Consider the following 26,616-nt stretch of genomic DNA (forward strand, 5'->3'; position numbering starts at 1 on the left):
TTATCACAGAGTCACCCTATACACACATACGTTTACAGGCGCCGGCGTCTATAACTTTGACGCTATGTAGTGCAGCTAGAAGTTTGTAAAAGATGGTAACGGGAATTTCCGAACACCCTGTATGTTCTGAGGTATATCTAGCGCAAGGAATCTAACTCATTCCTTTCCCTTCCGTAATTTCGCCCCAATTTGCTATGATGATCCACCATGACTATCCACTAACATCAAGCAACCACGCAAACACCGCCACCTCCTCTCTTGCCATCTTATAAGATTTTTTTTCCCACTTATTCCTGCTGCAGCATCAAAACTCAAATTACAGTGTTGTGGTGCCCTGGTTCCCTACAATGTCAACAACAGATTTTAGATATGAAAAGTGACATCGTCATGGTGGAACATAACAGTGCTTCAGTCAATACGGTGGGAGTCCAGGAAAGAAGTTAAACATGTAGAGCAAAAAGAGTGGCGCATTGGCAGAAGAGAGTACTTGTCACAGGTTTGCCGCAGAGAGTTCTCCTGCGGTACGATTAGCAGGAGCATCGCAGAGTGTGAATGAACTGGTGCGGCAGCTGGAGACGTGCTTCAAAGTTAAGTGCTGCACTCAGATTCGCCGTGAAATTCTGTTGGTATACAGATTAAATGCAGTGTCGCTTCCAGATGTAGTGAAATTGTAAGTAGGTTGTTTAGGTTGTTATGTTGGTAACGCCATGTAGCGCTCTGTATGAAAATCACTGACTGTGCTGTGTGCAATCTGTGGCTGGTTTGCATTGTTGGAATTTTTGCTATTGTAGTGTTGGTAAGTTGGATGTGAACAGCGCGTAACGTTGCGCAGTTGGAGGTGAGCCGCCAGCAGTGGTGGATGTGGGGAGAGAGATGGCAGAATTTTGAGAGCGGACAATCTGGACGTGTGTCCATGAGAAAGAGTAAATTTGTAATACTGTACATCATGAACTGAGATATATACAGGGTGATTCAAAAAGAATACCACAACTTTAGGAATTTAAAACTCTGCAACGACAAAAGGCAGAGCTAAGCACTATCTGTCGGCGAATTAAGGGAGCTATAAAGTTTCATTTAGTTGTACATTTGTTCGCTTGAGGCGCTGTTGACTAGGCGTCAGCGTCAGTTGATGCTAAGATGGCGACCGCTCAACAGAAAGCTTTTTGTGTTATTGAGTACGGCAGAAGTGAATCGACGACAGTTGTTCAGCGTGCATTTCGAACGAAGTATTGTGTTAAACCTCCTGATAGGTGGTGTATTAAACGTTGGTATAAACAGTTTACAGAGAATGGGTGTTTGTGCAAAGGGAAAAGTTCTGGACGGCTGAGAACGAGTGATGAAAATGTAGCACGCATCCAGCAAGCATTTTCTTATGGGGGTATGTTAAGGATATGGTGTTTCGGCCACCTCTCCCAGCCACCATTGATGATTTGAAACGAGAAATAACAGCAGCTATCCAAACTGTTACGCCTGATATGCTACAGAGAGTGTGGAACGAGTTGGAGTATCGGGTTGATATTGCTCGAGTGTCTGGAGGGGGCCATATTGAACATCTCTGAACTTGTTTTTGAGTGAAAAAAAACCTTTTTAAATACTCTTTGTAATGATGTATAACAGAAGGTTATATTATGTTTCTTTCATTAAATACACATTTTTAAAGTTGTGGTATTCTTTTTGAATCACCCTGTATATATATATATATATATGTGTATATATATATATATGTATATATATATATATATGTATATATATATATATATGTGTATATATATATATATATGTGTATATATATCCCGTGTGGGGTTGTTGGTACCCCCATCGGGCGCCTCCCTGGGTGGCGGATAGGGGAAAGCTTCCTAGATCTGGGTGGTACTGGGGAAATGAAATACCCAGGGCGGACCAAAAACCAATAAACCCAGCGGTGTCTGTTCAGCTTCTGGCGACCAGTGGCCAGCGTCTGTTCCTCTAGTTGAGGCGGCTGCACAAAATCTTCTCGAACTCAAAAATCGAGTCGTATACCTGTGGTCTCAACAGAGATCACCACAAAAACTAAAATTCAACTTGAACGCATGATGGAAAAGACGACCACAGAGTCACTACCCCAGGCACCAGTCGATAGACTGGATTCACCTGATCATCGGATTCTGGGGGAACAGGGACACCATGCGGAGAAGAATCGGAGCTTCTCAAAAACTCCTCACACTCTCAAAACGAAACGTAAAAATTTTATTGGTACAATTAATGTGAACACCCTCACTAAAACATGCAAATTAAAGCAACTTACCAACGCAATGGGAAAATTTAACCTGAAAATCACTGCACTGCAAGAGACAAGATTCACAGATGAAGGACACTTTAACACAGAGAATTACAGGATCTACAAGGGCTAACCTGCCATGAAAGTAAGAGACAAACTACCACTTTTCGGAACAGGATTCACCGTACACACTTCCGTACTCGACTCAGTTATTGACTTCACGTCTCCCAATGAAAGAGTCTCCCTGTTATCAGTAAAATCAGCTAATAAAGCGTACACTCTGATCAATGTGCACGCTCCCACAAATCACCACAATAAAATCTACCCTGAAACAGTGGACAATTTCTGGGAAACACTAGAAGAAACAACAAATAAAGTACCTAGGCACCGTGTGAAAATCTTAGTAGGCGATTTTAACGCACAATTAGGGAAGGAAAAAAAATTCAGAGATACCACTGGACCCCACACCAAACACAAACGTACCAACAAGAATGGTGAAAAACTAATCGACTTCTGCAGAAACTTTGGACTTAAAATAATGAGTACCCAGTTTCAAAAACCTGCACATAAATTAACCACATGGAGATCACCCAGTCTTAGACAGGGTGAATACCAAATAGACCATGTCGCAATTTCCAAAGAAAACATAAAAGAAATGCAAAACATCAGAACCCGCAAAGGTGCCTTTGAATCAGATCATCATCTTCTCCAAATAAAAACAAAATTCCAACCAAACAGAATGCCAGAAAGGCCGCCCAGAAGTACCAAACCAGATCCGGAATATCTGCAACTCAACAAAGAAAAAAATCATCATGCAAATTAATCAGGAAAAATCAACAGACGGGAAGAAACTAACAGAGAAAATTCAGGAAGCCCTCAAATTAGGACAACCCCCTCGCAACAGGAAACATCGCTGGTGGAATGCAACCTGTGATGAGGCAGTCGACAACCGAATAACTGCATGGAAAAAATTTAGCAGTCACAAAACTGAAGAAAAATGGGAGAACTTTCTTAAAACTCAAAAACAGACCTCAAAAATAATTAGAAAAGAAAAACGGGGATATGACAACAACAGACTCTCTGAAATCCAGCAGGATTTCATCAAAAATAATACAAGAAATTTTTATAAGACTTTCAGAGAAACTTACAGGGATACCAAGCGCCTAGCTTGTGCTTCAAGAAACCCGATGGCTCTTTGGAAACCAACACGAAAAATAACTGCAAAATCTTAGCCCAATATTTCAGTTCCCTCCTCAACTGCGAACCACCCCAAGAAAAACTTGTCGTCTCTTCTCCAGTATTCACACACCCAGACTCACATGCCCCGGATCTTGAAGAAATTATGGAGATAGTCAAGCAGTTGAAAAATAACAAAGCACCAGGAGAAGATGGGATCATTGCTGAGTTCTGGAAACTAAACGATGCTATACTTATGCAGAATTTACACCATATAATGTCAGACATATGGATAACGGAGCAGATACCAGAGGACTGGAAATGCGCTCTAATTCACCCGCTACACAAAAAGGGCGACAAGACAGACATGAACAATTACAGAGGAATTTCCCTGCTCCCAGTCGCTTACAAAATCCTTTCCAAAGCGCTTTTAAACAGGATAAAATCCCAAGCAGATACACTAACTGGTGAATACCAGGTAGGATTCAGAAAAGGACGCTCATGTGCGGAACAGATCTGGTGCTTAAAGACAATATTACAAATGAGGAAATGCAGAAACACAGTAGTTACATTCATCGACTTCAGGAAAGCATATGATTCAGTGGACCGTGGAACCCTGTTTAAAATCGTGGAAGAATTTGGGATCGACCGAAAGACACGAAAAATCACAGAACAGACACTTACAGGAACAACGGCCAAAGTGAAATTCATGGGCGAAGTATCAGAACCCTTCGAAATCAAATCTGGAGTCCGACAGGGGGGCGGACTATCCCCAATCCTTTTCAATATTGTTCTAGAAAAGATAATCAGGGAATGGGAACCTCACGTAAAGGGTATCCAAATTGGTATCAAGAAAGAGAACCGAATTAAAGTCAAGTGCCTTGCTTTCGCTGACGATATTGCAGTTATCACCAATAACAGAACAGAAGCGATTCACGCAGTGGAAAAAGTACATGAAATTTCACAAAAAACCGGACTACAGATATCTTATGAAAAAACCCAATATATGGAAAGGCAGCCAGAAAATAAATCCCCTTTAATAACAAAATATAGTAAAATTGCACAAGTCTGCCATTTTAAATACCTCGGTGAAACTATAGAGTCCTCAGGATTAAACCGAATTGCCAATGAACAAAGAATCACCAAGCTCCAGAAGGCCTACAAGCTAACATGGACGCATTACAACAAGAAGTGCATTTCGACAGACGCAAAATTAGGGCACTATACAACAGTGATTCTTCCAGAAGCAATCTATGCAGCTGAAACAATGGTGATTGATGGTCATTCAAAAATTAAGGAAATAGAAAAGCAGGAAAGTAAAATTCTCAAGAAGATTTACGGTCCAATCAACAAAAATGGCATTTGGATGAAGAGACCACAAAACGAACTCTATAGAAAGATCAACATAGTAACAGATGAAATCAGAAAGCGCCGAGCCAAATTTTATACACACATCTACGGGATGGAAGACTCCAGAACAGCAAAGAAATTATTCAATATTATAACAAAGAGTAAATGTGTCACAGAATGGCTGAAAGAAGTCCAGAGGGATCTACAGCAGATCAACATAAAAAATTTCGAAGATCGCACCGAGTGCCGGCATAAAATCACAGGTGTGAAGTTTGGGGAAAGAACATCGCGTCAGCCTGGTAAAAAATGGACAGAGGAACGGAAGAAGGAGCATTCTGAGAGGATGAGGAGGTTTTGGGAAGCAAAGAAGAAAAACATCCGAAGATGAAATTATGAATTCAAGTTCAATTGCTCTCCTAAAGGGGAACAATCGTTATAATAAAATATATATATATATAATGACTTTTGAATATTATTAAGTTAAATACATTGTTTGTTCTCTATCAACATCTTTCATTTGCTAACTATGCCGATCAGTAGTTAGTGCCTTCAGTAGTTAGAATCTTTTGTTTAGCTGGCAGTATTGGCGCTCGCTGTATTGCAGTAGCTCGAGTAACGAAGATTTTTGTGATGTAAGTGATTCGTGAAAGGTATAGGTTATTGTTAGTCAGGGCCATTCTTTTGTAGGGATTATTAAAATTCAGATTGCGTTGTGCTAAAAATATTATGTGTCAGTTTAGTGTTGATCAGAATAAGTAAAGAGAGAAATGTCTGAGTAAGTTCAGTTCTGCTCAGCTGTCTGAAAATAAAATAACGTAAGAGGTTTATCAGCACAGTAATTCAGTAATTTTTCTAAGGGGATGGTTCAAAATGGTTCCAAAAATTTGACCAAGGTCTAGCAGACGTGGGTGATGCCAGTCGGGAAGGAAGGCCATCGACATTCACCGCACGAGGAACTGAGCAGCAATCGCAGGTTTTCGACACATGAGGACGTTCACACAGCTGTTACCGAATGTCTCCATGACCAAGGAACGGATTTATATCGTCAAGGAATTGAACGACTGATAGTCCGTTTCGACCACCTCTTTTATAGAGACTTGGGTATTATCGTTATAGGAATCAATTAAAAGAACAAATTGAATACATGTTTAAACAAGGAAGCCGGTCGGAGTGGCCATGCGGTTCTAGGCGCTGCAGCCTGGAACCGTGAGACCGCTACGGTCGCAGGTTCGAATCCTGCTTCGGGCATGGATGTGTGTGCTGTCCTTGGGTTAGTTAGGATTAATTAGTTCTAAGTCCCAGGCGACTGATGACCACAGAAGTTAAGTCACATAGTGCTCAGAGCCATTAAACAAGGAAAACACACATGTACAACTATTTACAGTATACGATGTCTGTTCAAAAAATTCCGGAACATTCCTAATTTCGCGCCAGTAGTGTGTTGGAGCGAAATGCGGTTGGTATATCTGTACATGACTATGCTTAATATGTAACTGCCGGAAGTGTCATTACCGTATATCTGTTAGTTATTGTTCAGTTTTGTACTGGGTACAACATTGCGTCGCACAGTTTACGAATTTCGAGATGGCAGAATTAGATGAGCAACGCGTCTGCATTAATTTTTGCGTGAAACTCAAGAAGACCTTTACATAAACACACCAAATGATGCAGAAAGCCTACGGTATCTGTTTAGCCGTACTCGGTATTACGAACGGTTCACACGGTTTAACACTGGCCGGACGGAAGTTAAAGATGACCGTCTCTCAGGACACCCATCGATGTCTACTGACGACGCTTTGGAACGTCAACGAAATTGTGCGTGGCAATCGAAGACTGTCCGAGCGATTGCAGAATAATGTAACATTTCAGTTCGACCATGTCATGAAATCTTGATACAGGATTCGTCCCACGGCATGAGTCAAGACCAGAAAGATCTTCGCCTCGCAATCTGTGAAGAGCTTTTGGATCGCGCAAATGAGAACGAGAGATTCCTTAAGAGAATTATAACTGGCAATCAGACATGGATCTACGGTTATAATGTTGAGACCACGGTTCAATCTTCGCAATGGGAGGGGAAAGGTTCTCCAAGACCAAAAAAGGCTCGTCAGGTCAGGTCAAATGTCAAAGCCATGCTGGTAGTGTTCTTCGATTTTGAAGGATTAGTTCATCATGAATTCATGCCACAGAGTCAAACTGTTAATCGATGGGACAGTCGGCACGTGTTGCGACGCCTGCGAGGAAAAATATGAGAAGGAAACGGCCTGAAATGTGGCGAGACATTTCATGGCTCTTGCATCACGATAACGCACCCGCTTATTCATCCCTGTTGGTGCGCGACTGTTGAACAAAAAACGAAATCGTTGTGTTGCCTAATCCTCCATACTATCCAGACATGGCCCCTGCGGACAAATTTTTTTACTTCCAAAGTTGAAAACCCCGTTGAAAGGACTAAGATTTGCAACGACAGACGAGATAAGAGAAAATTCGCAGCGGCACTTCGCACGATCCAACAAGAAGCGTACCAAGAGTGCTTCCGGAAGCGGAAACGGCATTGGGAGCGGTGTATCAATTGTTGAGGAGAGTATTTCGAAGGAGACTGTGCATAATAAGTAAAAGGTAAGCGTAGAAAAATTTTGTGGACGAAGTTCCGGAATGTTTTGAACAGACCTCTTATAAACATTGAACAGCCCAGACCAAACATGAATGTCAGAACACTCTATCCTGGGGAGAGCCTCGTCGGTTGCTTCATTTAGAGACTGAATACCACCAGGGAAACCCCTGTCAGGACACTCATTTACGTACAATGTGGCTCATTGTCTGATTCTCACCACAATGCACAAGCCCCACTCGTGCGTGTTTTATTTGCACACACCTTCTCCAGTCTAGTATCTGTTAACCCATAACTCCCTAGGATAACGAAAGCGTGAAAATTTAACAGCTGGTTTGTCAATAAGTTCTTGTTTCCCGGTTTTGGTACCTTGCCACTCCCTTTACCGTTCAGCGTTCCGATTGAACCTAGTGGAGAGCATGCTTCACATGCTGATCATCTGGATTTGAGGTGTTTGCTAGGCAGCGAAAGTAAGACTTCGTGAGGAGGGATGGATTCATTTTTAGAATCTTACTGCAAACATGTAGAGAACGCCTTTCGAAGGTGAGCTCGAGCGATGCTCGACAGTATTGGCAGCCAGCATGTAGGTATAGATCTGACTGTGTCACTAATGGTTCTCATAGCTGCATTCAAATGAACTCCAATTTTCATCACACGGGCGCAGTGGGGCCAAACTGGTGCGTAATACGTATTTAGCTGCAGGGTATACCAGCGCAAGGTATCCTTCACGGAGGACTGATGTATTCGCTCCTCATGTTATACCTACCAGCTTCCTCACCAATTTCACTCCTGTGTGTACCTTTTTAGAGTTTATGATATGTCACCGACCGTTCTAATGTGGCACCAAGCTATTTTGGCTTATGGGTTTACTCGACTGTGCTAAGAGGGCCAAACTGTAGGCTGACCTTTGCCGATGCTACGCAAGTAGAGAGATGGAAAGGTATACTAGTACATCTGTTTTACAAGCATTAGGTGTAAGCCACTGCGTCTTAAAATAATCACGGAGTTTAGTGAAGCTGTTTTTGTAAACAGTATCTTGTAAAACTCTAGGTAACATCTTAAGCAGCATGTTAAGCGCTAGGCAGTTTAAAGTACACCAAGGTGAAAAGAAGAGTAGATGGCATGTGCTCAAAGATGCCCTGCCTCAAGTCTGTGTTCTTGCTGTGTTATTCAACCTCTACCTAGCAGTCCTGCCGAATTCCATATGCCGTAAATTCCAATATGCAGACGATCTTGCAGTTTCATATCGATTTGTAGATCTTTCTGAATGGGAATAGTTTTGGTGGCTATTGAGAAAAGTAGTGTCATGAACCTGTATCATTTAGTGCAGCGTTCAATAAAAGTTACCTGGCCCGCCATAATAACGTGTAACTCACTTTTTGAAGTCCCCGCATAGAATCCATTAGAGTGTCAAATACATTTTGTAAAGTAATTTTACTATCCTGTAAATAAGCGAATCTCATCTCGTTGCATTTTAAAGTGTTTGAGAATAGAGTGGAGATTAGGGACCAGCCACCGTCCACTAGGAACATAATATCACCACACTCCTATAAATTTCCTGTCTGGAATAGAGGGTGTCTTCTTCACTCCTGTTTACCTGAATGGTTTATTGCCATGTGTTAGACACGTAGACGAATAGCTCTGTTGACAATGTATGAAATTCTATGCTTGTACATAGCAGTGTTCGTCACTTGCTCATTATTTGCCAGCAATAAAAAAAAATGGCTCTGAGCACTATGGGACTTAACTTCTGAGGTCATCAGTCCCTTAGAACTTAGAACTACTTAAATCTAACTAACCTAAGGACATCACACACATCCATGCCCGAGGCAGGATTCGAACCTACGACCATAGCGGACGCGCGGTTCCAGACCGTAACGCCTAGAACCGATCGGCCACTCCGACCGGCTGCCGACAATAAATTGCTTAGAAGAGCCCATTGGTTTTACGGGAAGTATGTCTATCGGAATACCCATAGTTTGAAACCTACATGCTGAATGCAATACGAAAAACAAAGATAAAAAATGAATTATTTTCCTTGAACGGGAATTCTTTAACGTTGCCGCTCTAAAGGCGACATTATAATAAAAAATAAGCCGAAACAATTAATACTTTCATTTCTCAGTGCGGTTTCCAAGCGACCTTAAACGTTGACAAGAGCGCAGATGATTTCTTCCCTCAACCCGCCCCCCCCCCCCCCCAAACATACACAGAGCAAGTGCTTTACCTCAGTTGATCCTGTAGTCGATACGGAGTTTTGTCCGTGTTCTTTCGTTCTAACTATTCGACTGAATCTTGACTAAAAGAAAGGCAGAAACCTGCGTTTATGATAATGATTCTATTATACTGCGTTTCTGCGAATGTGAGCAAAAGCCGAACAGCCTTCTGAATGTACTACAATTGTCACGTAAAGCAATAGAGCTACAACTGTCGTTATTAGTTGGTGGCACGCTGGTTTCCCAATATCTTAGCTTCTGCTGCACAAGCTTAATAAGGACAAACGTCACTCATAATGCTAGGGAAACTTCGCTATAATGGTGATAATAATTCCTCTTTTGAGTATCAGGCTAAGAAAAAGGTATCAGAAGTTAAAGTGAAATGGCGGTTTTTAAACTAGATTCTATCTTTCTAGGAAACAGTTTGGATAAAAATTTTATCTGCATGGTAAAATTCCAGCAAAGCGCTCGCAGTGCTGTTGGACCGCTGATGGCCCCGTGTCCGCCTCGGTGCTTTCAGTTGTTCCTGTCGCTTTTGCGGTAACTGTAAACCCGTCAACCAGAATGCCTTGGAAGCGCGAAGACCACTTATTTTGACAGGCTTCCGTGGAGCAACGGCATTGACCTTTAGTGATTTGTACCTACGGTCGTATACGACATTTCGCACATAAACTAGAAAAGAATATTTTACTTACAGACTTTTACGTCCCGCTGACAGCGAGGTCATTGAGACGGAACTAGCTCATTTTTTAGAAGAATGAGAGGAAGAGTAAGCGTAAGTTTTGATGAAGGACCTGTGCCGGCAGTTTACTAAAGCGTTGTGGAAGAACCGGAAACCTAATTCGTGATGGGAAGAATGGAAAGTAAAATGTAAAAAAAGTCCAAAGTTTGACCTAAGACTAAATTTAAGATACTATTTTAACAATAGTAATGAAGAGTAAAGTGTAGACAGAAGAAGACAATTTAAGGATGTATTAAAATATTTATGTTCATTGTCCCAGTTGCATGCATTATTAATAATGACTACTTCAGATATTTCAATTATAGTCTTCAGACCTAGTTTCAGAAACTGAATACTATTTTTCACTGCGAAACCTGCAAAAATTTTGATAATGTACGACATCTCATCGCGAGAGATATCGTAACCGTATGTTTAAAAGACGTACATTTTCACAGTCTGAGGCAGTGCGAGACAATTTTTATTTTTTGAAACTAGATAGCAGGAGGATCACTGAATGATCGAAAGTATTAATCATGTGTGCAACTGAGACTGTGAAAGTAAATCTTTTAGCACTCAGGAGCCTGTAAGAGGTTTGAAAGTCATTCCTTGGGCCATTAGATCGCTGACTTTTCACCAATTAAACTATGTTAATGGATATTTTTTCATCTGACTCATCTACGGGGGCGTGCTTAAAAGTAATGCTTCGGAATTTTTTATGTGAAAACTCTTAAAGCTCTTTAAATAAAACAAACTTCATTAACGTTTCACATGTTTATTCTTCATGTCTACATTTTTTCTCTGAACATAGTTACCCTGGTGACGAACATATTTCTCCCTAGAGGTCAGTTTGTTGATACCGTCACTGTAGAAAGTCTGACTTTGTTGACGGAGCCACAACATCTCGTCTGCTTGCATCGCTTCAGCACTGTCAAAGTGAAAGCCTCGAAGGTGTTCTTTAAGCTTTGGAAACGGATCAAAATCGGATGGGGCCAAGTCGGCACTGTATGGAGGATGATCGACGATAATGAAGCCAAGGTGTAGGTTTGTTGCAGATGTTGCAGCGCTCGTGTGGGATCTGACATTGTCATGCTTAAGGACGGAGTGCTCCATGGATGGACGAACTCTTTCGCTGTTAGAAACTCGAGTACAGCACGCTTTCTCACGCACCGACATAGTTACGTTACATGCCGCTTTGTCACTCGCTACAATCCGGAGCGTTCTAGCAGCAGTGTGTTGCAACTTGCGTCAGCGAAGCGAAAATCTCGACCGAGAAGTATGCATGACGTATAATTTCTCAACTGATAGCACGAACAGAATAAAAAATTCAGAGGTATTACTTTTCAGCACACCCTCATAGATATTATCAACTGTTTTTGCACTCCAGAATAAAATTTTCACTCTGCAGCCGATTGTAGGCTGATATGAAACTTCTTGGCAGATTAAAACTGTGTGCCGGACTGAGACTCGAACTCAGCACCTTTGCCTTTCGCGGACGAGTGCTGGGCGGTAGAGCGTTTGCCCGCGAAAGACAAAGGTCCCGAACTCGAGTCTCAGTCAGGCACACAGTTTTAATGTACCAGGAAGTTTAATACCAGCACACGCTCCGCTGCAGAGGGAAAATTTCATTCTGGAAACATCCCCTAGGCTGTGAATAAGACATGTCTCCGCAATATCCTTTCTTGCAGGTCTGCTAGTTCTGCCTGTTCAGCGGGAGAATTTCTGTGAAGTTTGGAAGGTAGGAGATATAGTACTGGCCGAAATAAAGCTGTGAGGACGGATCGTGTCTTGCTTGGGTAGGTCCATTGGTAGAGCACTTTCCCGCGCAAAGCAAAGGTCCCGAGTTCGAGTCTCGGTCAGGCTCTTGTCACCATTAGCTGACTAATTCGATCTACAAACTTGCTGTGTTCTTCATTGCTTCTACACGTGTTTCAGTTCCAACAACTTTCATTGGCTTATCAGAGTATTTTTTTGATTATATTCTGTGCATAACCAAGAAGTCCTGGATGAAAGTTGAAAACGGTTTTGTTTTTTATACGAACAAGGTGACCGTACGAACTTCCCCTCACCGATTTGATTTATAATGACAGCACTGTACGGCACGATTATGACTTCAACATACCTAAACAGGAAGACGCAACTCTCAACCGTTTCTGGGGAAATTGAGTTTGAAAACTGTAAAGTGCTGTTGTACGTTGTAGGGTCTCTAGCATTCAAGGAGTCCACAGCCGTGCGAGTAACAGCTTAGTTTCAGGAGCGCAAGGTCTCATGATCGAATCACACTGCTGGTACTACTTTTTTGTGTGCTGTATGCACCAATATTAGGTGATACTGATCGATATCGGTGGACACCACTAAATTGTGCAGCGACCGAGAACTGTTTGTGAATGTAAACAAAGTTTGTGTTACTACAGGCGCATTGGAAAAACCATGGATATGGAAAAATTCGAGTTTCATGTATGTGCTGTATGTTGCAATAATTATTGTTTTCCATTTTTCTCGGATCAGTATCACCATGATTCGTGCAGTGCTTCATAGGTTACACATTATACTGGGTAAAAATGTATAAACAAAATGATTAGAGTGATTTGATTTAAAGTTCCTGTGTAGCCTGTTTTTCTAATCTCCTTAAGAAGAAAAATTTATCTCCTTTTTTCAGGATAATGGTTAGAAAAATAGTAAATGAATAATTAAATATTAATAATTTGTCAGCTGTAATAAATCTGTTGTTAGACTTACATGGGATTAAAAAATGTATCAGAGGCGAGATTCGACCCAGAAACTTCGCGCTTATGAAAGTAAGTTAATATATGAGAACACAGGCTTTCTCGGCGAATCTCGGAGATAAAATCTTCTCGGGTTGACAGCCGAGTCAATGTGTTGTTCACCATTGACTCGGCTGTCAACCCGAGAAGATTTTATCCTCAGTAAGTTACTAGCCCAACTACAGGCTCCTTGCTTTGTAGCGACCCTACGAAGTATATGAACAAGCCTCAAATTTTCAAACCCTTTCTTCTCGAAAACGGTTGACAGTTGCGCCTTCCTGTTAACATATGCTGAATTCCTAGTCAAGCGCTATACAACCTATCAATATGAACCAATTCACAGTTCTGGGAGGTGAAGTTCGGACTGTCCCCTTGCAAGTTGTATACCCTCTTCCCAAATGTTCTGATTCATGATAAATCCTGAATTTGAGTCAATGTGCTTGCGATTATTGTACTTGAAGAAATGGGTTGACTTATGGGGGTTCTTATGAGCTGTGGCGATGTGGTGCATAAACGCACAGTCCCTGGCGTTGTTGTTCGAGGACACGGCGTTCCGGTGCGTGAAGCCGTTCCCTTACCTTCCGGCGTGAAGACCTCCACCTCGCAGACGGACAGCGACCCCTCTACGCCAACCAGCTGCAGGAACACGTACTGCCCTACCAGCATCCGAGCGCACGAGAACGTCTTCGTTACGCCCTCCTCTGAAACAAAACACGCCTAACAATAAGAAATTGTCTAAGTAAATACTGAACATAACAAATTTTATTATGTGCAAAAATTTGTCACACGTGCTTTAGTTTGGAAGTGAATGTGATGATAATGCAGCCAAAATTGTGCTCGTCGCAAAAAATGAGTGGAAATTGTTTTCCATTGTCTCTCTGCCATTTACGCGCATGATACGGAAGTGTGCAGCATAGACGTCCGCATTGAGTGGAGATTTTGTAAATCATCAGGAGATCTACAAGTACCAGAAAGAGTGAAAAATTAATAATCCCATTAATATTGTCATTAATGCGATACGATACTAATAGAAATGTACAAAAAAACAACATGGTTGTGTTTTTATTTAGCGATTTCAGCTGTTCCGCAACTCCTGATTGTCATTATTTACACAGATTTTCTGTCAGGTACAAATGAAAAATAACGGCGAATGACAGTGAACGTACCGTATTTAGATAAACCCCTTGATGGAAGTGTGATTGCACACAACTGTGAACTGCGCTATACAGTTATTCAGAGAACTGGCTCAATGTTAGCAAAAATGGAACTATTCCGGTATAAAGGTTTTTATTACTGCACGAAATTTAATCTCGTCTTGTGAATTTTATGAAAACTACATTCTGTTTTGGAGAAGTTTTCGATTTATTTATTTTTAGCTTCTCACTTTGCTTCAGATAATATGCAGTGACTAACTGGCACACTGCTTATTTTGCTACAAGAACACCAGATCTCATATGACAGACACAGTACCACAGTCAACAGAATCACCGTCTCACAGTTCGTAGATCATTACTGAGATGTAATGGGACATAAATACGTTGACTGATGATGAAATATAAACTTCATGCTAGCGACTTCTGTGCCCAGCATAACAGCTCCATAATGATTTGGCAAAATGTGATACTGATGTACGAGTGTGTTTGTATATATGAATGAAGAACAAGTAATGACATGTCAAGCACACATGCACAATTCTCGTTGTCTTAAAAATGAACTTATCTTTTGCGGACGAAGAAGTAAGAACTTCTCCATGGTGTGGTAATATTCTGAATGTTCGTAATTCCGACGGAGAACGTTTGATGACGGTGTCTTTCGCAACATTTTGAGCCGATGAAAATGTTTTTGCCTTTCGTCTCTATTGTTGCTACTGCTTTGAATCAAGTTATTTGCAATATAGGACTTCTCAGGGCTACAAATGTGTACTTGCAGTGCTAATTTAAGTTCGTTAAAGATGCAGTTGCGGTGGTTTCGTCACTAATTGTTACCACGTTTGTTTTAGTACACCATGTGATCAAAAGTATCCAGACACCCCCAAATATATATGTTTTCCGTATTAGGTGCATTCTGCTGCCACCTACTACCAGGTACTCCATATCAGCGACCTCAGTAGTCATTAGACGTCGTGAGAGAGCAGAATGGGACGCTCTGCGGAACTCACGGACTTCGAACATGCTCAGGTGACTGGGTGTCACTTGTGTCATACGTCTGTACGCGAGATTTCCACACTCCTAAACATCCGTAGGTCCACTGTTTCCGATGTAATAGTGAAATGAAAACGTGAAGGGACACGTACAGTACAAAAGCGTACATGTCGATCTCGTCTGTTGACTGACAGAGACCGCCGACAGTTGAAGAGGGTCGTAATGTGTAATAGGCAGACATCTATCCAGAGCATCACACAGGAATTCCAAATTGCATCGGGATCCGCTGCAAGTACTATGACAATTAGATTCAAATGGCTCTGAGCACTATGGGACTTAACATCTGAGGTCATCAGTCCTCTAGAACTCAGAACTACTTAAACCTAACTAACTTAAGGACATCACACGCATCCATCCCATTCGAACTTGCAACCGTATCAGTCGCACGGTTCTGGACTGATGCGCCTAGAACCGCTCGGTCACGGCGGCCGGTGACAGGCGGGACATGAAAAAACTTGGATTTCAAGGTCGAGCGGCTGCTCATAAGCCACACATCACGCCGGTAAATGCCAAACGACGCCTCGCTAGGTTTAAGGAGCGTAAACATTGCACGATTGAACAACGTTGTATGGAGTGACGAATCACGCTACACAATGTGCCGGTCCGAAGGCAGGGTGTTGGTATGGCGAATGCCCGATGAACGTCATCAGCCAGCGTATATTGCAACAGCAAAATTCGGAGGCGGTGGTGTTATAGTGTGGTCGTGTTTTTCGTGGAGGGGGCTTGCACCCCTTGTTGTTTTGCGTGGAAATGTCACAGCACAGGCCTGTTGTTTTAAGCACCTTCTTGCTTCCCACTGTTGAAGAACAATTCGGGGATGGCGATCGCATCTTTCAACACGATCAAGCATCTGTTTATAATGCACGGCCTGTGGCGGAGTGGTTACCCGACAGTAATGTTCCTGTAATGGACTGGCCTGCACAGGATCCTGACCTGAATCCTTCAGAACACCTTTGGGATGTTTGTAACGCCGACTTCGTGCCGGGCCCCACCGACCGACATAGATACCTCTCCTCAGTGCAGCACTCCGTGATGAATGTGCTTCCAATCCCCAAGAAACATTCCAGCACCTGATTGAACGTATGCCTGCGAGAGTGGAAGCTGTCATCAAGGCTAAGGGTGGGCCAAATATTGAATTCCAGCGTTACCGATGGAGGGCGGCACGAACTTGTCATTTTCAGCCAGGTGTCCGGATACTTTTGATCACATAGTGTGTTGTTGTTACGCAGTACGTAAGGACTGAATTACTCAGTATATTATGTATTAAAGGAATATAATTAACAGATATATTTTTAACACTTTGAGTGCCATGCGCCTAATATCATGGTGCCTTCAATGTTGGAAAGTGCGCCATGCTAATAATTTTTGGGTACAACGTAGTAGCGAGGGGTGCCAAGCCCGTAATACATAAAGCAGTTACGTTACGGTGACCACCTGTTAAATGCCTGAATAACCACCTTTTGCAGGTAGGACCACTGTAAGACTTGCAGGAAGAGAGGCAATTAGGTTCTGGAAGGTACCGAGACGGATGTGGACCCTGCCGAATCCATTGGCGTGGCCAGCTCGTTTGAGGCGCCAACAGCCCATCGAGGTGGTCCCACAGATTCTCGAGTGCGTTTCAATCCGGGTAATGTGGTGGTCATATGAGAGCGGTAAATTCATCCTGGTGCTATTAGAATCACGCGCGTACACTACGAGATGCGTGACACGTTGCGTTGTCTTGTTGGTAGATGTCATCGTACCGAGGAAAAACAAACTGCACGTAGGGGAGGACATGATCCCTAAGGGTAGATACATATTTGTGTTCATCCATTGTGCCTTCCCGGTGAAATCATCCAGGGAATTCCACGAAAACGTTCCCTAGACCACAAAGCTCTCTCTTCTGCCCTGGACTCTTCCGACGATTGCTGCAGAGTGTGTGCTTTAAGACGTTACAGGCCATACACGACAACGGTCATCTGTTTGATAGACCACAAAATGTGATTCGTCTGAAAAGGCCACCTGTCGCCACTCAGTGGACGTGCAGTTACGACACTGACGTGCAAATTCCAGCCTTCGTCGCCAATAACAGCGATTAGCATGGATGCATGAGCCAGGCGCCGGCAGCTGAGGCCCATTCACAGCAACGTCCGCTGGGCAGTCGTTGAGGAGACACTGTTGGTAGACCCTTGGTTCATCTGGACTGTCAGTTGCTCAACAGTTGCACATCTGTTTGCCTGTACACATCACCGCAGCCGTCATTCCCCCTGTCAACTATGGAGCGTTGGGCACCACAGCTATCTCGGGGCTGGTTTTGGATAACGCCTTTTTGCCATGCCTGGTACGCTTCAAACAACGGCGGCACACGAATAGTTTACAGACTTAGCTGTTTCGGAAATACTTCCATCCTTGGCCCGAAGCCAATGATCATGCCCTTTTCGATGTCAGCTAAATCGCTCCGTTTACGCATTATGAGAACGACTGCACTGTTTCTCTGCGTACCCTCGACACGCTTTAATACGCACCACTGCTCGTACTGCTACATGCCACCTGTGGGTGGTTATTGCGCGTTAACGTCGAACATAGGTGGTGGTCACATTAGTGTGGCTGGATCGCGTATTATGGGCATGTCATCTTTACTAAGATGCTTTGCCCGAAATATTATGGGCGTGTCATTCTTTCCAACACTGAAGGCAACCTAATATTATTGGCATGTCGCTCAAAGTGTTAATAAGTACTCCATTAAAAAAAAAAAAGACTCACAGCACGAGCAGTGTTCATTCTATATTTTCGTGGGCACTGACTTGCGATGTTGTAAGTTGCTATGTGTTTCCTACGATGAAATCTACCATAGTCGAACCTGCTGTAAGAGAAAGCTGTGCTCCATCCAGGATGCCTAATGCCGCCGACACTACGTTGCGTCAGTTCTTAGGAAAGCCGTAAAGCTTCGCCACAAGCTATGAGACGCGCAGTAATGAAACTGCTTTGTTACGTATACTTGAATTTTCCAGCTATTTTGGTAATGTACTGCAGTATCGTTATCATTAATAACTGTCACGAATGCTGAACTGTTATCCTACTTCAGCGCGTATTGTAACTATTATACGATTAGAGAAAAAATGCTTTGGATTGGAACGTCTCGCCTGAAACAATACTTCTGCACATAGCCACTCATGGCTTTGAATTGTCCAACCCAACAGTTTTCGAAGTACAACAGTATAATTTTTCTACAAAATTACCAAGTTCTGATGTTTACGTGCCGTTGAGATGGTGTTTACTCACCAATAGTTCCCGGAAACCAGGCGCAAAGTGGATTCCTCTGTAGATCCGTGCTGGAGTTCCCCACACGGATTTCGATGTCCTTTAGTGGTTGATGGCCTGTAAACAACAAACTGTTTTCAGTGATTGAATATAACCAAATAATTAAGACTCAATCTACTTACGTTAAAAAAATGAAGGCTGGAAACTGAAAAAATAGCGTGGAGCGTATCCAAATAGACAGATAATATCAGCGATAATGTAAGAGTGAATGTTCAAACATTCTGACGCAAGAACGTATCCAGGATCTATACAAGAGGGGAGCAGCTCTATTAATTTCGTAGAAGTAGGAGAGTGAAAGAAACTGAAAACATTTTCTTAAAAAAAAATAAAAGCTCAAAATTATAAAAAAAAGTGTTTAGTAATCACTAAAAACACTAATGCTACCACTTTATTACAGGTACCTACTACCTACAATGTTCTTTAACTGACAGAGAGCTGTACATTTTATTTTGCTCTCAGTAAGGTAATATTCAATTACTTACGAACACATTGGTTGGTAACACGAGGAAATACATCGCATATTATTGGTACAACGCTACTGGAGGTTCTTAGAACCGAGAACAATGTGAATTTTCAGTTGCAAGGAATAGGGCGGCAAACGATGAAGTGTTTTGGATTTCACTTCAAATAGCTCTGGATGCACTGCTGCTAGTCAGTTTGTATTAGATGCATTGGCTTTCTTCAAGCTGATACTGAACTGATATGCCTGTCTCTAAGTCCGGGCAGGATGTAAGAAGTTAATTGGCAAAGATCATTCTTTTTTTTCTTAGTGGAAGGGAGCGAGGCAGCAAGTAGCCTATTACCCGTCGCCCGCTTAGGTACGTCCGTCTTTTGGGGTCATCTCTACCGAATGAATGAGAACAGACCAGCAATACTAATACGAGTCATTTATGAAAAATGGAGTCAACAATACCTCACACAACTGGAAGTTAGAAAAATAGTGAATAGAAACAGTAAGGAAGAACAGAAAATTACAGAAATCTGCAACAGTATAGAGATAGGAAAGAAAACTGTAAGTTGGCGAGATGATGATGAATAGCACTGAAATAATAAAAAGCAAGAAGAAAAGAGAAAGAGGAACTGAAGTTAGCCGGCCGGGGTGGCCGAGCGGTTCTAGGCGCTACAGTCTGGAACCGCGTGACCGCTACGGTCGCAGGTTCGAATCCTGCCTCTGGCATGGATGTGTGTGATGTCCTTAGGTTAGTTAGATTTAAGTAGTTCTATGTTCTAGGGGACTGATGACCTCAGCAGTTAAATCCCATAGTGCTCAGAGCCATTTGAACCAAGGCTACCTGCAGTACTTCGTGGCCGTCTGCGGGCACTGATGATGAGATATCGGTCTTCCTGTGGTGTTATACACTGTGGACGTCCCGTACTATAGCGCCTGGACACGTTTCCTGTCTGTGGAATCGTTGCCATAATCTTGAGATCACACTTTGTGGCACACAGAGGGCCCGTGCTACGACCTGCTGCGTTTGACCAGCCTCCAGTCGCCCTAGTATTCTACCCCTCATAAAGTCACCAATATGTGTTCTTTGATCCATTTTCAACACACAGTCAGCATTAGGACGTCTGGAAACGACTGCACACTTAGTCGCTGACGTGCACCAACACACCTCTGCGTATGCGGCCTGCTGCTAGCGTCACCGTGCGACGGTCAAACCCACCGCATGGTCATACCCCGAGGTGATTTAAAACCGCAAACCGCCCACTAGAGCGCTGTTTAACCGTGTATCAGCATTATCCTTAATTTATGAGCGTGAGTGTATATCGCCAGATATAACTGTTACCTTATTTCACACAGCTGGACTATGGGACAAATAACTAAGATGACATCGTCCTTTTTAAATCAAAGACTGTGAACATTTTTAGCCAGCTCAGTGATCGCACTTATTTTCAGTTGTGTAAGTAGGTATATTAGAAGCCGCGACCTAAGGAGAAAAATTCCATGGGGTCAACGAAACATCTTTAGAAGATATGAGTCAAGCAGGCCTCTCTTCCAACTATCAGCGAACCACCTAGTGCAGATAGCTTGAATTTACTCTCGCAGTTTATCCAGAAACGTAGTCCTCCAGGTACAATTTCGCGTAGGGAACAGATTAGTTGTGGAGCTAGCACACTAAGATGCAATGAGGTATTGCGGCAGGAAGATTCCAGTCTTTTCTACAAGTCCAGGGACAGGCAGAAGGTGTCGAGAGAGGAGCGTACCGCCGAGGAAGAGGTTCGCGGAAGCTCCGCGTGCGCCGGAAGTGCGCTTCACGGCTGGGTGGTGCCCACCCGATCCCTGCTGGCACTTGCTGCGGCGACAGCTGACGGCGGAGCAGCGCCTGGCTGACGCCCCCGCGGTGATGTCGCAGTGTCTGTTTCACGGCTCCTACAGATTTTCAGTGTGGGCTCTCAGTCTGAGGAGCAACACTCACCAAGTGGCTACAAGCATTAAAAAGCGGCTGCAAATTTCGTATTCGTTACTTAGATGTTGTTTCGATCTAATTGACGGTATATATCCTCTACACTTCTTCTCCTCGGTTTCCGATCGGTAACCACCATTCTCGATTCCTTTTACGTAAGTCTCATCTCTTATTTCCCTTAATCGCATAAGGCAGATAGCAAAATGATGCATTTGAAAGTAAATGGTCGATTTCATTCCCTATTCTTTTGTAATCCGTGGACACGCTTCCTCTCTAATGGTCTCGTCGCTGGGACATTGAGCTGTAATCTTCCGGCTCTTTTTCTTCGCGAGCAATCGAGGGTTAAAGAAACCTTGTTCCGATTAAAGAGCATCACTACCAGACAAAAAAGTTACGAGTAGCAGCCGTACAAAAGACTACGGTACCTTTGCGGAGAGTAATTTGCTGGAAACCTTTTATAGATAAATTTAATTTCTTAAGAAAGCTTACGAATGTGATGCCCTCTACGAGATACGGACGGCGGCTGTCACTTGACGGCAATAGGTTGCTGGACAGTGACAGGGAAGGATTTTATCCCAGACTCATTCACTTTGAACAATCTGATGCAGCTGTACGCAATATTTAGTGACAAAATTGATCGTAATAATTTCTTGACGAATTTCAGCTGCTGAAGAGCATTTTATATCAATTTACACGTAAGAATATCTTTAATATGGCAGTCCGTACCTGCTAGCGACCGTAGTCTACTCTGACAAAGTGTCATTATTGCGAATGCAAAGGTCGCTGCATTTGATATACTGCCGCAGAAAGTGGTCGCCGCCTTACCGCATTAGGTATTAGACCTCATGTCGATTTCTATGTGTTAGAATTCCTCTAAAACCGTACATTATGTGCCACCTTGTTCTCCCTGCCGTATTACAAACGATCCGGTGGACTTTCACATCATGTTAGTCGCCGAAGATGAACATCAACAAAAGTAAACAACTGTTGTGGAATGTAGTCGAATGAAGTCAGGCAATGCTGGGGGGGAATTGGATTGAAAATGAGACAGTGAAAGGAGTAAAATAACTGACGACGGCAGAAGTGAATACTACATCATATACGGACTGACAACAACAATAAAAAGAGAAATATTTTAAAATAACCATAAATTTATGTGTCAGAAAGTCTGTTATGAAAGTTTTTGTCTGGTTTGACATCTTGTAAGGAAGTGAAACGTGGACGATAAACAGTTCAGACAAGAAGAGCCGATGTGGCCGAACGGTTCTAGGCGCTACAGTCTGGAACCGCGCGACCGCTACGGTCGCAGGTTCGAATCCTGCCTCGGGCATGGATGTGTGTGATGTCCTTAGGTAGTTAGGTTTAAGTAGTTCTAAGTTCTAGGGGACAGATGACCTCAGAAGTTAAGTCCCATAGTGCTCAGAACCAAGAAGAGAACCGAGTGTTTTGAAATGTGGTACTAGATACGAATGCTGAAGATCAAACGGGTAGATAAGGGATACTGTATCATATAAGATACAAAAGATATTTATGCGTAACTTGATTAAATTAAGGCATCATTGATACCCTAAGACAGGGAGGAAGAGCTAATTTGGCGATGGAGGAGAGTATGGAGGATGCAAATTGTAGGGGTACACTAAGGCTGACTACAGTAAGCAATTTCAAGAGTATGTACACTGACGGGAAAAAAAATCGCACCAAGAAGGAATTGTGAAACATAAACGGAAGTTGGTAGGCGTGTTTCTGCTTCTGAAGATTGATGTCTGTTCAAATTTCACGCCAGTCGAATAAGAATGACGGAAGTAACACCACTAAGAGAATGCAAATCAGCTTAGCTTTAAATACACGCTGCAACGGTCCTGAGCGTTACTGACATACTGTTGACATTGGACGTGGTGAACTGATGTTAGTCAAGGATGCCTTTACGGTGACAAAGACGCCTTTATCAACACTTCTTTCAATTTGAACGAGGTCCTGTAATAGGGCTATGAGAAGCTGGATGTTCCTTCTGCAATGATGCAGAAAGACTTGATAGGAATGTAGTCACTGTGCATGATTACTGGCAGCGATGCTCACGAGAATGTACTGTTGCAAGAAGACCGGGCTCCGGACGGCCACGTGGGACACCCGAGAGAGAAGACGATCTTGTTCGGCGTTTGGTTTTGGCGCGTCGTACTGCAGCAACAATTTGAGCAGCAGTTGGCACCACAGTGACACAATGAACTGTTACAAATCGGTTACTTCAAGTACAGCTACGAGCCAGACGGCCTGTAGCGTGCATTCCACTGATCCCGGACCACCCTACTTACGACTTCAGTGCTGCCAAGCCAGAGCTCATTGGAGGGCAGAGTGGAGGTCTTTAGTGTCTTCTAATGAAAGCTGGTTCTGTCTCGGTGCCAGTGATGGCCGTGTGTTGGCTAGAAGAAGGCCATTTGAGGGCCTGTAACCAACCTGTCTGCGTTCTAGACACGCTGCAAGTACACCTGAAATTATAGTCTGCGGTACGATTCCACATGACAGAAGGAGCACTCTCTTGGTTATCCCACACATTCTGACTGCAAAGTTCTACGACACCCAGGCGATTCGACCTGTTGTCCTATCATTCATAAACAGAATTCCAGGAGGTGTTCTCCAACAGAATAACTCTCGCCCACGTACCGCTCTACAGAATATTGACATGTTGCCTTGGTCTGCTGCCGGTCGTTGTGGCCGAGCGGTTCTAGGCGCTTCAGTCTGGAACCGAGCGACCGCTACGGTCGCAGGTTCGAATCCTGCCTCGGGCATGGATGTGTGTGATGTCTTTAGGTTAGCTAGGTTTAAGTAGTTCTAAGTCTAGGGGACTGATTACCTCAGATGTTAAGTCCCATAGTGCTCAGAGCCATTTGAACTATTTGAACCTTGATCTGCTCGATCATCAGATCTGTCTCCAATCTAGCACATATGGGACATCATCGGACGATAACTCCTGAGTCATCGATAAACAGCATTAACCGTCCCTATATTGACCGACCAAGTGGAGCAGGGCACGGAAATCTGTCGCACAAATTGACATGCAGTGCCGGCCGCAGTGGTCTCGCGATTCTAGGCGCGCAGTGCGGAACCGTGCGACTGCTACGGTCGCAGGTTCGAACCCTGCCTCGGGCATGGATGTGTGTGATGTCCTTAGGTTAGTTAGGTTTAAGTAGTTCTAAGTTCTAGGGGACTGATGACCACAGCAGTTGAGTCCCATAGTTCTCAGAGCCATTTGAACGATTTTTTGACGTGCAGTACCTGTACAACACGATGCTTGCGCATATGCATGCTTGCGTTCAACTTTCTGGCACTTACAACGGGTATTAATGAACCATAATTTCACATTTGCAATGGCTTACTTCGCACTTACATTAACCTGTGATATCTTGTAACGTTAATCACTTAAATATGTTACCTAGACAAATGTATTCCCAAAATTTCATTACTCTATATGAACTATTTTTTGATGTTGTGATATTTTTCCGTTAGTGTAGATTGCAATACATACATAGTGACGAAGAGGCTGGCGCAGGATAGACTAGCGTGCAGAACTTCCTCAAATAAGTCTTCTGACTGAAAGTCAGAACAACAACAACAAGTTGGCGCACGCTTTTCAGTTTTTAGCCCCTCTAAAGCTTTGTCATACTAGTGCCTTTTTGGTCTCTATCCACATGTCGTGACAAGTGAGTCTTCTACGAGCACATTACCCCTTATTAAATCCTCAATCCATCCTGCGCTCACACTGCAGTGTCATGCTTTATTTGCCACTGATCTGGTCCGTGCTAGATTACGGTACCAGGGTGTGGGGGAAGCAGATAGTCACATACGTTTGCTACAAGGACTGCAAGGCTTAGTAATTCGACTCGTCATGCATCTTGTATGCGATTTTCTGGCTCGGGAGTTGCGTAAAATTACGGGGATACTACTCACACGCGACCAGTTAAAACCCACTGCTCGGAAGTTTTACGAAACGTCACAGCAGTCAGAAAACAGGTTTACTGCAAATCTGGGCAACCAGATACACAGGCTGGGAGCATTCGATGGGCGGTCCTCTTAGAACAGTGAGCCCCTCGTAGCGAAATTAGGATAAGAATTTTACCAAAAGTGTTCTACCGGAAGAGGGGACAAACAAGAAACGTTAGGCCATTAACCTGCGCAGCCAGAGACAGTAAGAACTTTCTGACTCGGTCAACAGCGAGAAGGAGTCTCTGGCATATTATTCCTTTCTGGAGACTCATCTGTCCCGAGCGCATGCAGCGTCCCAAATTAAGTTTGTTCTGCCAATATTGAACGGTCAAAGAGAGATTATGAGCAACCATCGGTCTAACGAAAGTCGGAATATATTAACAGCATTAAGGAACTAGCAATGATAGTGGATATTTTTAATGAGCAAAGCCAAATTTATATTTAATGCCCTTGACGGAAGTCGCATGAGAAATTTTCCACAGCACACAGAACGAGTCAACCCATCAAAATTTATGTGCTCCAGGAATCACACACGTACAAACAGATCAAACTATATTTAGAAGGAAGTAAATAAAGCCCTTTTACGTAACCTTTTTTGTCTTATTTTCTTTATAAGTGCCAAAATTCAAAACTAGTTTTCTTCTTTGATATAGCTGAGTTTACACTGTTGAATAAAGTTTGATTAAAAACCGTTTTTCAGCTATTTACTTTCTTAATTACGCTCTTTCTTTGTCTGGGTGTTGTAAAATCTATTGTAGTTGTTTCTCTTCTGAGACAACGCTAGTCGACAGAATATCAAGACCTCGTGCAATCTCTGCAACGAGTCGCGAAAACAAAACAGACAATAAACTGAAGATTAAGAGGGCGCAAAAGCACTAAATGTATAACTAAAAAATTAGTGATGTTGGCGAGAAGTTGATGACTACCGATAACACGAGACGAGGTTACCGATCCCCCTTTCTGTACACGCAACTTTAAACTTGACAGTCAACTGAGTACTGACGTCACCGACCGCCTCGCTGATTACATACTGGCGTGTGTGACGCGCACCCGTAACCAAAAGTCGACTTAGGCAAAAAAAGTTCCAGCTTATACTGGTCGGTTTTTGCAGCCTGAAACTTTTTCCAGAGAATGGAGCCCAAGCCCATTGCCACAACCCCCAACCTGGTTTCCAGGTAATTTGGTATCGAGGTTCTATTCTCCTAGCTTTCGACACACCATTGTCGTGGACAACAAGGCAGGGGCAAAAAATTAGATTTTATGGTTAATTTTTAAAATCAGATTTTATGAGGAGATATCTGTAGCTCATCCATAAAGATAAAGTCAAAACATCTAAAGTATGGGAAAAATAGAAGTGAGGCGATGGAAAATGAGAAGACTCGAGATTAAAAGTCTTCAGTGGTCTGGGGACGTTAAAAGAATGAGCAATGAGAGATGGCGTAAGAAACTGTCAATGAGGGCCCCGGGAACAATTAAACTTTGTCATGGGGATTTTACATTGATCAAACAATGGGTGGGAAGCGGTTAGCAGCTGTCTATTGGGGTAAGGGAGCATGCTGGAAGGAAAAACGACTAATCTCTGATGGGAAAAGTCAAAGGACAAGAAAGAGACAAGAAACCCTTTCGTATAAAGCAGACC

The 26,616-nt window shown here is 43.0% G+C and overlaps 1 protein-coding gene across 1 annotated transcript in view; it reads right to left on the reverse strand.

The window, feature by feature from the left end:
* Nucleotides 1–26,616, reverse strand: part of LOC126481143 (sushi, von Willebrand factor type A, EGF and pentraxin domain-containing protein 1) — a 536,303-nt gene that overhangs the window by 113,205 nt on the left and 396,482 nt on the right. Inside the window, exons 5-6 of the mRNA XM_050104701.1 lie at nt 18,553–18,648; nt 13,669–13,791 (exon numbers count right to left, since the gene is read on the reverse strand). Of these exons, the coding sequence (XP_049960658.1) occupies nt 13,669–13,791; nt 18,553–18,648 (219 nt within the window). The remainder of the gene's footprint in view (nt 1–13,668; nt 13,792–18,552; nt 18,649–26,616) is intronic.

This window comes from Schistocerca serialis, chromosome 1 (assembly GCF_023864345.2).
Source record: "Schistocerca serialis cubense isolate TAMUIC-IGC-003099 chromosome 1, iqSchSeri2.2, whole genome shotgun sequence".
Taxonomy (NCBI): Eukaryota; Metazoa; Arthropoda; class Insecta; order Orthoptera; family Acrididae; genus Schistocerca; species Schistocerca serialis.